At 39.7% G+C, this 14,325-nt stretch overlaps 1 protein-coding gene across 2 annotated transcripts in view; it reads left to right on the top strand.

Moving 5' to 3' along the window:
• Positions 1-14,325, top strand: part of Gopc (golgi associated PDZ and coiled-coil motif containing) — a 47,885-nt gene that overhangs the window by 16,872 nt on the left and 16,688 nt on the right. Inside the window, exons 2-3 of one of the 2 annotated variants that reach the window (XM_048425071.3) lie at positions 10,548-10,712; positions 12,658-12,681. In XM_048425071.3, the coding sequence (XP_048281028.1) occupies positions 10,548-10,712; positions 12,658-12,681 (189 nt within the window). The remainder of the gene's footprint in view (positions 1-10,547; positions 10,713-12,657; positions 12,682-14,325) is intronic. The other variant, XM_048425072.3, reaches the window with a different exon arrangement.

Here is a 14,325-nt window from a genome sequence, read left to right as displayed (position 1 = left end):
TAAGTATTGTCATAATCATAGTCATCATAGTCAGTTCTTGTGGGTCTCTTTCTAGAGCTCTTCCATGTTGTAGGGTGACCATTCAGTAGTGTGAAGAAACTTTAATAAATCACTACCGAAAGTTTATCTGTGACTACGTTTTCTTTGACAGAATGCTTACATTTTAAGCAAGAAGGGGTTTACTGTGTATTACAGAATTTAGAGTAAATTTGAAACAGTCTTATTCCCGAGATATAAAAGCTTCAAATTTTTATACCTCTTCCTCCTCTTCTTCCTCCTCCTCTTTTAATGTGTGTGATTGTTTTTTTCTGCTTGTCTGTTTGTGAACCATGCATACCTGGTGTCAGTGAAGGCCAGCAGAGTGTTGGATACCTGGAACTAAACTGGAGTTACAGACAGTTGTGAGTCACCATGTGGGTGCTGGGAATTGAACCTGGGTCTTCTGGAAGAACTGCCAGTGCTCTTAATCACTTAGCCATCTCTCCAACACCAATATTTTTATGTTGAGCAAACTAAGAGAAAATTACTTCATTTAACTGAGCGTATATAATAGACCACATTCAAATTGATGATCTGTTCATAGCCCCACTTTTCTTGTCCTTTTAGGATATAGTTAAATTAGTTTGCATTTGCATCTCTTTGTTAATGACAGATTTTATATGTATTAATACATCATGCTATTTGTGAATTAAAAGAGAAACCATAGTAAGACAACTAGACTATGTCTGTCTGCTTATTAAATACACAGCATGTCATATTCTTACTAGGAAGGTTCAAAATATTTAGGTTCAGGTTACAATTTACAAGAAACGCAAAGAATGAAAAAGTACATTGGAAGACATTGCAAATAAAAATCAAACAGCATGAATGGCAACAGCAAGAAAAGAGACAAAAGTTGTTGTAGATTAAATTGTTAAATTTAAACTTTCTGGGTATGCTGAGCTTAACACAAGCTACGTATATTGCTCTGAGTACAAAGAGTATGAAAATATTTGTTTCTCTTTATGATAATTTCCGAGGATTTCTGTTGTTTGTTTTACTTCCTAGACCAGGCTCACTTGACTTTAAAACAGCCATCTTCAAAGTGTGCTGAGCTTGTCTGATGGGATGCGGTTTTAAATGTTTATCATTTTTTTTATTTGGTGGCTAATTTGTTGAGTAAGGTCTGTCCACCATCTTTATGGTACCGGTAAGGATTTTCTTCTTGTAAGTTTTTCCTGTTGGAGATTTTTCAAAGGTGAATGAAGCTGTCCCTTCAGATTAGACGTACAGACTGGGTACATGCTGGATCAAGTTTGATCCCCAGTGCTGAACAATCAAAACTAAAACCTGCTGGGCCGTGGTACATGCCTTTAATCCCAGTGCTGTAAAAAGGAGCAGCGGGCTGCTTCCCGCCGCCTGGATCCCAGCTAGCTTACACTCGAAATAATTACACGGAAACGGTATTCTTTTAAACACTGCCTGGTCCATTATATCTAGCCTCTTATTGGCTATCTCTTTCGTATTGATTCAACCCATTTCTTATAATCTGCATGTCACCTTGAGCTTGTGGCTTACCAGGAAAGATTCAGCATGTCTGACCTGGCAGCTTCGTGGCGGGCAGCTCTCTGCCTCTGCCTGACTCTGCTTCTTTCTCCCAGCATCCTGTTCTGTCTACTCCGCCTATCTAAGCTGCTGTCCTATCAAAGGCCAAGGCAGTTTCTTTATTAACCAATGAAAGTAACACATAGACAGATGACCCTTCTACATCATCCCAGCACTTGGGAGACAGAGGCAGGCAGATCTGTGTGATTTGAGGCCAGCCTAGTCTACAGAGTGAGTACCAGCACAGGCTCCAAAGCTACAAAGAAACACTGTCTCAAAAAACCAAAAACAAAACCTGCCACGCAATCTTGTAGATAACAATGGAAATGAAATACTGCTCTAGTTTATATATTACATGTTTAAATAAATTTACCCTGGTTTGGCACCATAATAAAACAGTCTAGATCTGTACTGTGTGGTACAGTAGTTACTAACTAGTGTGATTTGGCCATTGTATGTACTTGAAAAATGGCTGGTTCTGATTTAGATATGCTGTACAGATATCTATATAATAACGGACCTAAAGACTTGGTGTAAAAAATGTAATATCTCACTCAGTGTTATACTGATTATGTTTATATACTTTGTGTTAAATATACTACAGAAATTTATTTCACCCACCTTTTTACTTGCGTGTATGTGTGTGTGTGTGTACATGTGTTTGAGACAATCTCAGATAGCCCAAGCTGAGCTTAAATTTACTTTGTATCTGAGGCTGGCCTGGTGTAGGAGGTCCTTCTGGCCTTTAAAAAACAAAACAAAACAAAACAAAATATGTTTACATTGCATGTGGATGTCAGTTCTCCCCTTCCACCATGTTGACCTCCCCAGGGTTGTCAGGTTTGGTGGCAGGCACCTTTACTGAACCATCTCGCTGACCCCTATTTATTAATGTAGGAAATATTTAAATCAAATATCTGGCTGTTTTTATTGCACAATGTTAGTCTAAACCAATGGTTCTCACTACAGTCCTCAATACTTTAATAGAGTTCTTCATGTTGTGGGGACCCACAACCATGAAATTATTTTGTTGCTACTTCATAACTGTAAGTTTGCTACTGTTATGACTCTTACTGTAAATACCTGGTATGCAGTATAATCTGATAGGGGACCCCTGTGAAAGAGTCAGAGAACCACTGGTCTGCACTGTTACAGCTTTCCTGTAACAATAAATGTAGGAATGAGAACTTGTGATCTAAGGAAAAGTATGATGAAAGAACCTTTGTTTAAAAAAAATTAACTTAAAAAAGGGACTGGAATCACAAACAAAACCCAAGGGCAGACTGCCTAACAAAACTAGGTGTGGAGATATCCTCACAAATCCCAGAATATGGAGAGCTGAAATAGCAGGACCTGCCCCCATCTCAAGTGGAAAGATTACTGTGTGGCAGAAGGGTTTCCACGGAGCCCAGGCACAAGTCACCAGCAAATGCCAAAGCGAGGACTGTGCCCTTAACTGGGAGGCTGAAGCAGACAGGTCACAGAGGCTAGAGAACTGCTTCTGAGGAACAGGGACTCCAGACGGGCATTCGGATAGCTCGCTACAAACATTCAAAATGGCCGGGATATACTTTGAGTATTCTAAAAGTTTTCGGCCAAAGCTGCCTTTGTGTGTGTATGAGTGTGGGGAGGGGGCGTGTTTCCTTGATCATTTTTCATCTTAAAAAAACATTTTATGATTTATCTATTTATGGATGGGTGGATATGTGGGCATAAGTCATAGTCTTCATGTGCAATGCGGAGAACAGCTTCTGGGAGGCAGTTCTCACCTTCCACCTTGGCTTTTTGTTGTTGTTGTTGTTGTTGTTGAGATAGGGCCTCACAGTGTATCCCTAGCTGACCCAGAATGCACTATGTAGATTAGGAGGATGGTCTTGAACTCAGGAGATCTGCTGCTTCTGCCTTCTGAGTTCTAGAATTAAAAACATGTGCCACCCCTGTCAGGTTGCCATCACTTTGTTTTGAGGAAACATTTGTCTTGTTCTTTCTGCTGCTGTGTTACATAATCCAGGGTGGCTCTCCCTTTAGCTTCCAGGTGATTCTGCTGTCGCCTCCCATCTCCCTTTAGGAGTACTGGGATTATGGGTGCATCCTTTCACATCTGGCATTTTATTATGGTTCCAAGAATTTAACTCCTGTATCAGATTTCTGCAGCTAGCATTTACACCCAGTCATCTCTGCAGCTCTCCTTTATTTATTTTTGAGATGAAGTCTCTCAATGAACTTGAAACTCATCAGACTAAGCTGACTGGCTAATCCCCTTCAGGAATCTTCTTGTCTCTACCCTGTCTTCATACATTGCTGGTGGGAGCATAAAATGGTTCTGCCCCTGCGAAGTCAATATGGAAGTCAATCCAACAGTTTCTTTCAAAGTTAGTCATAGAAAGGTCAGTGAACCCAGAATTTTCTCTTCTAGGTATACTCAAAAGAAAGGAAAACATAAATAGGTATGCATGTGTGTTTATAACAGCACTGTTAATGTTAACTAGACTGTGATAGGGAAATGGCCATGAGATGATATGTGCTATTAATTCATACGCATGAGCCTTGTAAACAGTATTGTGAATTAAAGAAGCCAGGCACAGATGGTTCCACTTATATAAAGTACCTAGACCAGGTAAAACTGTAGAGAGAAAATGCACACTAGTGAGTATTGGAAGGCTGGCAAAAGTGAAGAAGTAGAGAGAGTTCATTAATGAACACGGGCTTTTCTTTTGGATAGTTGCAGGTACTTTAAATGTCGTTAATACCACTGAGTTGTTTTAACATGATTGATTTAATGCTATGTAAACTTCACCACAGGAAAAAATGACTGAAGAACTTACCATTTAAATGCTAAACCAACTGGATGTGTCAGTTCAGACCTCTAATCCCAGCACTAAGGAGAATAAGGCAGGAATATTGGAGTTCAAGGCTAGCCTGGGCTACAGCTCGAAATAACTAACCTAATATTGGTTCTGTACACTGAAATGGACCTAGGATGAGATATAGTTTCATAGACTGCTGATCCACAGAAGTAACTGGGAATCTAAACAAAAGAGCAAATCCCTTACAAGGGAAAGCTTAGCATTGGACCTCTCAGGGACAGCCTTTTACACTGAAGGCCAATGGGGTTGTGTATGTGAATACTCAAGGAAAGCAAATGTAAGCCAGGATTTCAAGATGGAGTCACTGTAAAACACATGCAAAGTGTCAACCCTGTTAGCAATGAAGAAAACTAATTAAAACCTCAGGTAATGCTATTACATCTTTATCAAGATAGCTAACATTAAAAAGACTTTCAGTCAGGTGCAGACAAAGATGTAGAGCATAGCTCTCATGCTTGGTAGGCCTGATGGTGCCTAAAATTCCTTGAAAAGGTTCTGGGCCTTTTCTCCTGAGCTTGAACACACAGTTCTCTATCTGGACAGTCAAGAAACCATGGGTCAGTGTTGAGGCCCTGCCAGTGAGATGTTGCAGTCTTCCATGGCTTGGCAGCTCTCTGCCTGAGCTTATTTGAAGAATGTCTCTAGACCTGGATGCCTGACTTCTCTCTAGAGTGACCCTTGAACAGTTCCTCGCAAAGGCTCCTTCCCTACTGCCCATATGGTAATTAGGTGACTTGCTCTAGTTATTTTTGATAGTCTTGTTCAGCTACTAATCCAGCTATATGATAGGAGCATGCCACTTAATGCAAATTAGGTGATTCCCCAGCTACTGTTCCCAAACCTACATTTGCCCTATATTCTGGAATAAAGCTGAGCTACCTCACCAGAGCTTCTCCCAGAAGGCTATTTCTGCCTTTGTACAGGCTGTGCAAAACTTCCGCCCCTTTGTCCTCGTGGACTGGTGGCCAACAGACCTCGAAGAAAAAGGGAAACTCACAGGTCAGATATAGGTAAAAGCAATTTTATCTATTCACCTTTATTCTCTGAATGATACACTATAACGGTAACCTTTACAACTTCTGTCCTAATGCCAATTCTAACAGTTCTTAAGTTTATTAAGTTCTATAGACTTTGAATCTAGTTAATTTTGGTATGTGATGCTTTTGTCTATTTGCAGTTTTTTAAGAGAAAAATATTTATTTAAAACAAAAAATACTATGACAGTTATTTCCATAGCATTTTTATAAGTAATCTAGAGGTGATTTGAGGTACATAGAGCACATAGGTTATATGTAAATGTTATCCATTTTCTGTAAGGAACTTGAGAGTATCATGAACCTTTGTATCTACAAGGGTCTTGGAATCAATAACAAAACAGCTGCTTCCATTCTGTAACCCAGAATTCCCCTCCTAGATACAGTCAAGGAAAGTATACTAAGTATGTAACAAGTGACAGGTTGTTTTATCAGTATCATACCGATAGCCGAAAGGGGTACTCATTGAAAGTAAAAGAAACTGACAAATTGTGTCTTAGTAAAAAATCACATAAAATGAAAACTAAGTATAGCTAAGTGAATCAATGCACTATTGAAGCAAAAGACCAGACAGTGAATGTACCCTATATGATCACATTGGTGTAACATTCAAAAACAGACTACTTGTTTTTAAATTGTGTGCTAGTTAAGTAGATACACTTATTTTTGTGTAATATGTTATTTGTATATTGTTCTGGTGTAAGTTATACCTGAATAACAATGGTATAAAAAGGAAGGACGGACTGGGGATGTAACTCCATGGTAGAGTGTTTGCCTAAGATACACAAGGTCCCGGGTTCGATCAGCAGCAACAGTGACAGCAACAGGAGAGAACAAGAAGGCCTAATTTATGGAGGCGTCTGTGGAGGCAAAGAAAGAAACGGTATCTTGGTTTCTTTTCTACTGCTGTGATGAAATGGTCTGCCAGGAGCCACTCATGGTGACACACCCCTGTAATCTCAGCACTTGGGAGGCAGGGACAGGGGCATCTTGTGACCAGCCTAGTCTTCATGTAGTTCTGGTCCAGCCAGGGCTGCGAGACCTAGTCTAAAAGCAGTAGCAACAAAAAACCCTCATGGGGTAAAGGCATCTGACACACAAGCCCAAAGAACTACTTTGTTCTGTTTCAGAACTCATGTCAGAGTGGAAGAAGAGAACCGACTGGGCAAAGTTGTCTTTTGACCTCCTCATGCCCGTACCCCCGGATAGTACTAATAATAAACAAAATGAAAATGAAAAATATATTCCCCAGCAGAAGCAACTTAAGGAAGAAAGGGTCTCTCACGTTACAGTCCATCATTGTGGGGAAATCATAGCAGCAGGAGCTTGAGACAGCAGGTCACATTGCATCCACAATCAAGGAGCAGAGATGAGGAAATGTTAGTGTGCAGTGTTTTATACTGTTTAGGATTCTCTACCCAGAGATGGTTCCACTTACAGTTAAGATAGGTCCTCCAACATTAATGAACATAATCAAAATACCACACACACCCAAAGGTCCATCTCCCAGGTAATTCTGATTCTGTCAAGTTACCAGTTAACAATAACTGTCTCATGTGGCAGTATTTTCACCACACCACATTTTTTTCCTTTCTCTCTCAGACAGTCCTTGACTAGTAACTTCCTAAGTCCCAGTCCCTGCACTCTCTTCTTCATGTAACTGTGTTGGGATATTACATCTCTGTTCCTAGTCCCAGTGCAAGTCTCAGCTTTGCACTTCTGGTGTTCTTCATATTGTGATTTATACCTTGGCTGTCCCCTCCCCCACTAGCTGTTAATCCTTTGTTTTGTTTTGTTTTGTTTGTTTTTTAAGACAGGGTTTCTCCGTGGCTTTGGAGCATGTCCTGGAACTCACTCTGTAGACCAGGCTGGCCTCGAAATCACAGAGAACCGTCTGCCTCTGCCTCCCAAGTACTGGGATTAAAGGTGTGCACCACCACCACCCAGCTCCTGTTAATCCTAATGTAACTGATCAGTGGCTACACTTTGGAAAGGTGTTTGTCTTGTTCTGTTTTTTACCTTATTTTTGAATGTATTGCAGATGCTGTTTTTAACATTATAAAATCCTTTATTTCCATTTATAGCATCACCATGGTAGCAGATCATTTAGAAAGCCACAACAGTGTTGCTATCCTAAATTGACCTTCCTCTAAACTGAGCTAACTCTCTTTGAACTACCTACATTTTTTTCTATGACAGTATGACCTTTTAATTTTTAAGTTAAAAATTAAATTTTAAAATTCTTTTGAGTTGAATAGGAAAGGTGCAGGTGCTGGCTAGTTGGGAAGAACAAACATGAGGGCTGTGTGCAGTACACAACGGTGAAACAATGTTGTCAGCTCTGCAGAAATGGAAAGCGTCTACAGTAAACCCTCCTGCAAGGCTTCTCTGCTGGAACTGAAAACTTGCAGTTAACTCTGACGCTTAAGTTCACTATGATCTCAGCACTTGGCATTTTAGCACCTAAAATAAGTGCTACACAGCGCAAAAGGTAGTTTTCTGACAAAATTAAGAGGACAGCTCCATAAATTGAGATTTGGTCTCCTATATGAGCTCTTATAACTGAATGTGAGGGTCCCAAAATATTGGAGAACAGTAAAAGGTCTCTGAACCTGCAGCAACCAAAAATTAATTCAAAATCAAACACATAGTGACCCCAAGGTGTTCTGGCAGCATTTGCCCGTTGTTGCACCACACAGCCTGAGAGCAGCCTTGGTTCTGAGTCCACATGCAGACTGTGCATGCTGTTGCACCACACAGAACTGAGGAACATGCCTGAAGCACCTTGGCTCAGATACAGGCCATGAATGACAGTGCATACATAGTTTTCTGTTCCTACATATGTGCATGGCTTACTTACAGAAAACAAAGACTTAATGTTTTCCCATTATCAATCTTCAGCATATAAAGCTCAAATTTACATATGCTTGGATTATATTGTGTGGGAATGCTATATCTCAAAAATTGATATTTGAGTTTCTGATTTTAGTTTCTTTAGAAAACAAAACAGAAAACTTGGGCAGTGGTGAAGCATGCCTTTAATCCCAGCACTCAGAAGGCAGAGGTGGGTGGATCTGTGAGTTTGAGGCCGTTGTGGCTACACAGAGAACCTTGTGTCTAAATAAATAAATAGAATAGAATAGAATAGAATAGAATAGAGTAAAAAGGAATAGAATATTTGAGCCAAGGAGATGACTCAGCAGATAAGAGGCACTTGCTGTACAAGCCTTACAACTTGGGTTCAGATTCCCTTGAACCAGTGTAAAGTTGGTGGTGTGTGTATATGGCACAAGATGTGAGGCAAGGACAAGAGAATTCCCTAAAAGCTCAAAGGTAGATAGCCTGGAAGATGCAGGGCAGCAGCAAGCAAGAGGGACTTTCCCTCCGGGTGGAAGGTGAGGACCAACACCCACAGCTATCCTCTAACCTCCACACACATGTTGCAGTGCTCACACTGACATGCACACATACAGATAAATGAATAAATAAATCCATATTTTGGAGGTCAGAGAGATGCCCAGTGGTTAGGAGCACTTGCAGCTCTTTCACATGACCCAGTCAGGTAACTCACAGCATCTGTAGCTCCAACCCCAGGAACTCTAATACCTTCTGACTTCATCCAGAACTTGCACATATGTGGCATGTATACATACAGACATACATAAATAATAGTATTTTTAATTACTAATTTTTTATTGTTAGATGAATTTTGGCTTGGGATTAGGAAAGAATTTCCAACAATTTCTGAAGTAACCCTAAGCATATTTCTGCATGTAGAACCATACTCTCTGCATTGACAGTTATCAAATGAGAATATTGATCAGCTCTGGAAAACGTTGAAGGTGCTCTACCTAAAGTTTGGCCAACCTTGTGACATGTTGTCATCTATGAAGCTCACAATTGAGAACTGTGTAATCAAGTTACAAAAAAATTCTTAGGTTTTAAGTATGTTTGCCATATTGTGTTGGGCTGCATTCGTAGCTGTCCTCAGCCACATGTGACCCATGGGCTACAGGTTAGGCATACCTCCTGTGTCTCGCTGGATCACATCCTCAGCCAAGAACTATATACAAATAAATAAGCATACCTCATTATGAAAATTAGTCTTTAATAAGTGGGGAGATTGTATAATGATTGTTTTAAAATAAACCTATGATATATTACTAGGAAATGTTTGTGTGATTATTTTATATACCTATGTACCTGGGGTTGTGTAAAAATCCAGTGAAAAGGTTGTAAGAAAGGGAAAGAAGCTGGGGAAACTAGAGAAGTGGGGGGCAGTCATAAGCTCGATGTTGTTTGAAAATGTCCTTAATGTAGCACAGTGCCGTACACACAATGAAATTTTAAAAATAGACGTGGGGATATAGCTCAGTTTGTAGGACTTGCTTGCCTAAGCATATATGAGGACCAGAATTCAGTCCCTAGCCATACATAAATGGAACATGGAAATATACATCTAATCTGAGCACTCAAGAAGTGAAAGCAGAAGGATCCAAAGTTAAGAGTCATCCTCAGCTACATAGCAGGTTCAAGGCACCTGGACCAGAAGCCATTGAAATTAATGAACGTTGCAAGTGGGAGAAGTTGAAGAAGTCTAATGGAGGCTGACAGTTTCTGGGTTGAAGACAGAACCCCACTAACATTATTCATGGTAGTGGACCACCATAACATACTATCTGAACTGTAATTTCCAAAGCTCTGAAGATAAAGATGAAAAGTCTCTAAGAAGGTTTGTTAGAGTAAGCTGTGTGAAATGGAAGTTGCCTATGCTACTAAGAAATACTGCTTATGGCTGAGTTCTCTTGCCTCTTATGTTTTTCATGCTTGGTTTCTGGCCAGTTTAAATTTTTTAGTTCTCATTTTATTTGTGTGTGTGCACATGAGTTCTGAGGATCAAAGTCTTGGCAGCATGTGGTTTTATGCACTGAACATCTAGCTAGCACTCTTGTCAGCTAACAGTTGGCTAGTGTTTATGTTTTCATTTCCAGGATTATCTTTTTGTCATTCTTGAATAATAAAGAAAATTAAGCACCCTTATTGTTTCCTATTGCTCTCTAAGGCACAGCTGGTTGATCTGCGGTCTGAGCTGACAGAGACTCAAGCAGAGAAAGTTGTTCTGGAGAAAGAAGTGCACGATCAGCTGTTACAGTTACACTCCACTCAGCTTCAGCTTCATGCCAAAACCGGTCAGAGTGTTGACTCTGGCACCATTAAGGCAAAACTGGTAAGTGGACCATGATGTACACTTGTGCTTTGGAGGGTGCAACAATTTATAACAGAGTCGCAGTTATGAAATGTCATGCCCATTGTGAGAATTCAGGCAATAGAGAGTTTACGATCATCATATTCATCAGTAGCATCTGTGATAATATCAGTAGCTACCTGAAAATAGAAAATGCTCTGTTTTAAAATGTTTGTATATTTAAAGGGTAGTTATGATATAGCATAAACAAGTTTTTGTTCTGCTGTCTGTCAGGGTTAAATTCAGCTGCTGTAGCAAAAATCCCCCACACACACACACACATACACATACACACTAGGGGTTGAGGTTCTTGTTCGGTTGTGTTCTGCAATTTTTAGCAGATGAGTTCAAGCCTTGGGATTTCCTCTGGTGTAGGAGGTTCTTCTATCTATGTGTTGCTTTCATTGGTTAATTAATAAAGAAAACTGCTTAGCCTGATAGGTCAGAACATAGGTAGGCGGGGTAGACAAAACTGAATTCTGGGAGGAAGAAAGCAGGTCAGAAAAAGCCACCATGAAGTCGCCAGGTCAGACATGCTGAATCTTTCCCGGTAAGTCACGGCCTCGTGGAGACATACAGATTATTAGAAATGGGTTGAGTCAAGATGTGAGAGTTAGCCAATAAGAGGCTAGAGCTAATGGGCCAGGCAGTGATTTAATTAATACAATTTCTGTGTGGTTATTTCGGGGGGTTAAGCTAGCTGGGAGGCGGGACACAGCCTGCCGCTCCTTCTACTACATTCCTCTGTGTCTGTGTCTAGGCAGGAACAAGGAAGAGTCTAAAGAGGGACAGAAAAATTCTTAACTATGTTAGCCTTTACAGAGAACACTCATTAAATTTCCTCAGTAATTTTTGCCAGTGCCTCATTCACTTAGCCCTAGCTATATGTTGTTAGTCTGGTGTCTTGGTAAAGTCAGAGTGCTGAGAGTACAGAGAAGGAACCAGTGTAATTAAATACCAACAAGGTTCTTAGCTCCCAGTAGAGTGTAAGCTTTTCTTCTGCTACTGAACGTTGTGTCATTTCTATATAGTTTCGTTGTGAGTTCACTCTAATTAGCCATGATGCTCTTATCACAACAGGCTATGTAAGCAGAAAACAAAACTGTAAAGCTTGTTTCAATTTAGCCCATGTATTGAGTGCATTCCATCTGTCAGACATTTGGCTAAATATGTGAAGACAGCAGTAAGAAAGGTAAAGTTTGGGAGAGACAGGCCATGAAACAGTGCTGTTGGTGTCCTGAGTGTAGAGCATACTAAGTTTTACTTCGTTGCCCTTAATTAGGTTTAACTGGTTTCAAGTACTGATATGTTGAAATCTAATTCAGCACCTCTATTCTCCTAAAGTCCTCATAAACTGAAGGCCTATGTATCTTTTAATAGTGTTTCATTTAACCACCTTAAAAGTCAGATCATAAATTCTTATTTGAACTATGTGATATTAACATGGAAAAACATTCTACATTTTTATTATAAGAGTTCCTAAGCTTTTTGTTTGGTTGGTTTGGTTTGGTTTGGTTTGGCTTGGCTTGGTTTTTTGAGACAGGGTTTCTCTGTGTAGCCTTGGCTGTCCTGGAATTCACTTTGTAGACCAGGCTGGCCTTTAACTCACAGAGGTACACCTGCCTCTGTCTCCTTAGTGCTGGGATTAAAGGTGTGTGCCACTATTGCCCAGCTCAAATTCCTAAACCTTTAACAGGTGCTATAGAGAAACAAATAGTGGGCCAGTTGCATTAATTAATTTTATTTTTAAAAATTTCAGTCTAGTATTATAACTGTTGTTTATAGATTTGCAGATATATTTGTGCTAATAGACTTTATCCAACTGATACTCAACATGTGGAAGTTTTCCATATAATGATAATATCACTAGATAAGTTTGTTTTTTCAATGGTTTTCTAATTGCAAAACTTTTTTCTTATATCTGAAGTCTGTCCCCTCTGTGGAGGAGCTGGTAAGTCTACTGTTTCTCTTGCTTTATTTAATGTGTCATGCTGAAGTGTTCTGGTGTTTTGTGTATTACCTATTGTCACACTTTGTATTTGAAAAGGATGTTAATGCCAGTTTTTTCGTGTTCAGATACCTGGAAAGTTCAGAGGGTGCCGGCTGTGCTTTTCTCACCGCATGTGGCTAAAGACTTATCTCTCATTCGTGACTTATAGCCATTATTAGCAGAGCTCATCCATTTTTGAAAACTTTTGAGTCTTGTAACTTGCTCACACTTCTACTTTGACAAAAATACCTGCATGAGGGTATTGAAGGTGTTTTAACCAAGCCTAGTTTTTACCCCTGTCAAATTTCTTTCTGAACTTATTCCCACTAAGAGGGTGTGCATGCTGATTCCTTCATCCAGTGCATGTGTTAGAGCCTGTTAGTGGGTTTGGGAATGACTGCGTAACCTTTAAGGCACTGCATTTTAAAATCTTTATCAGAAATTATTTTAGACGATAACAGTATGTAACTTCTTAGTGTCAAGCTAGTCAGATTCCAGTTGACTTATGACTTCACCACTTCTAAAAATACATACTTTACAAGTCTAAAACCTGAAACAAACCTCATGCTTATTACCTAATACAGGAAGGTTAACTAGGAAACAAACTTACAAGTTACCTTTAAATCTTAAAGTAATTCCCTTCCGTTTCCTTAATCATATTCTTGTTTACACATTGTTGTAAATGACAGACTGTCCTTGAACTCACAAGATTTGCCTGCCTCTGCCCCACACCGTACTTGGGTCAAAGGTGTGTGCTTCCCCATGGCTGGGTTGCTTACGTGTCTTAATTTCAAGTCTCAGAGACTGTCAGATTCTTTAGGAATTTGAGTTATTAAAAGAAAGTGTTAGCCTCATAAGCATCTGAAACTCAGTACACTGTAACTAGCTCATTAAAGTAACTGGAAGGAGATAGTCCTGTAGTAACATTTCTATAAGCTACACACCCAAGGAATCCTGGTTCATGTGGGCAGTGGAGCTTGGTGAATGGAGTGCTGCTAGTGTGGAGAGCCCCGGAGTCTGTTTCCAGCACCACATAAAACGAGGCTAGGTGGCACAGCCTAGCTAGGTGGGCTGTGTAATGAAACTGTCTCAGAAGAGAGAAAGGAGAAGGGAGGAGATGAGTAATTCCAGAGTTGCTGTGAAAGAGTCAGCATTACTAGGTTTCCAGATCTCTTACTGATGATGTCTAGAAATTGAGTGGGCATATATGTGTGCATGTTTACAAAAGATGAACAAAAAGTCTGCTTTTCTTCCTTCTTTTTGTCAGTTATATAAATAAATATTCCTACCAATGAGACAGGGTTCCCCTGGGATGATACCCATGTTAGACAAGCACTCTACCATTAAGCTACACTCCCAGCCTTGTATAAAGCAGACATTTATACTGAAATTGCTAAATATCCCACATTTGATAGTTTCCCTTCTACATGTGTACACATACATAATGCACTTAAAATGCAGGTATATTAAGATTATGTAATACCTTGTATTTGAGCTTACTATTTTTGATATTGGTCAAAATAGAACAAAGCATCAACTAAATTAATGCCAAAATATATTCAACAAATTGGTCAACATTTGCTTATATTTGTTTTGTGTTCTCCC

This window comes from Myodes glareolus, chromosome 1, assembly GCF_982192425.1.
Source record: "Myodes glareolus chromosome 1, mMyoGla1.1, whole genome shotgun sequence".
In the NCBI taxonomy this organism is placed as follows: Eukaryota; Metazoa; Chordata; class Mammalia; order Rodentia; family Cricetidae; genus Myodes; species Myodes glareolus.
Note: the sequence above shows the minus strand (reverse complement) of the source record. Positions and strands in the feature narration are given on the sequence as shown.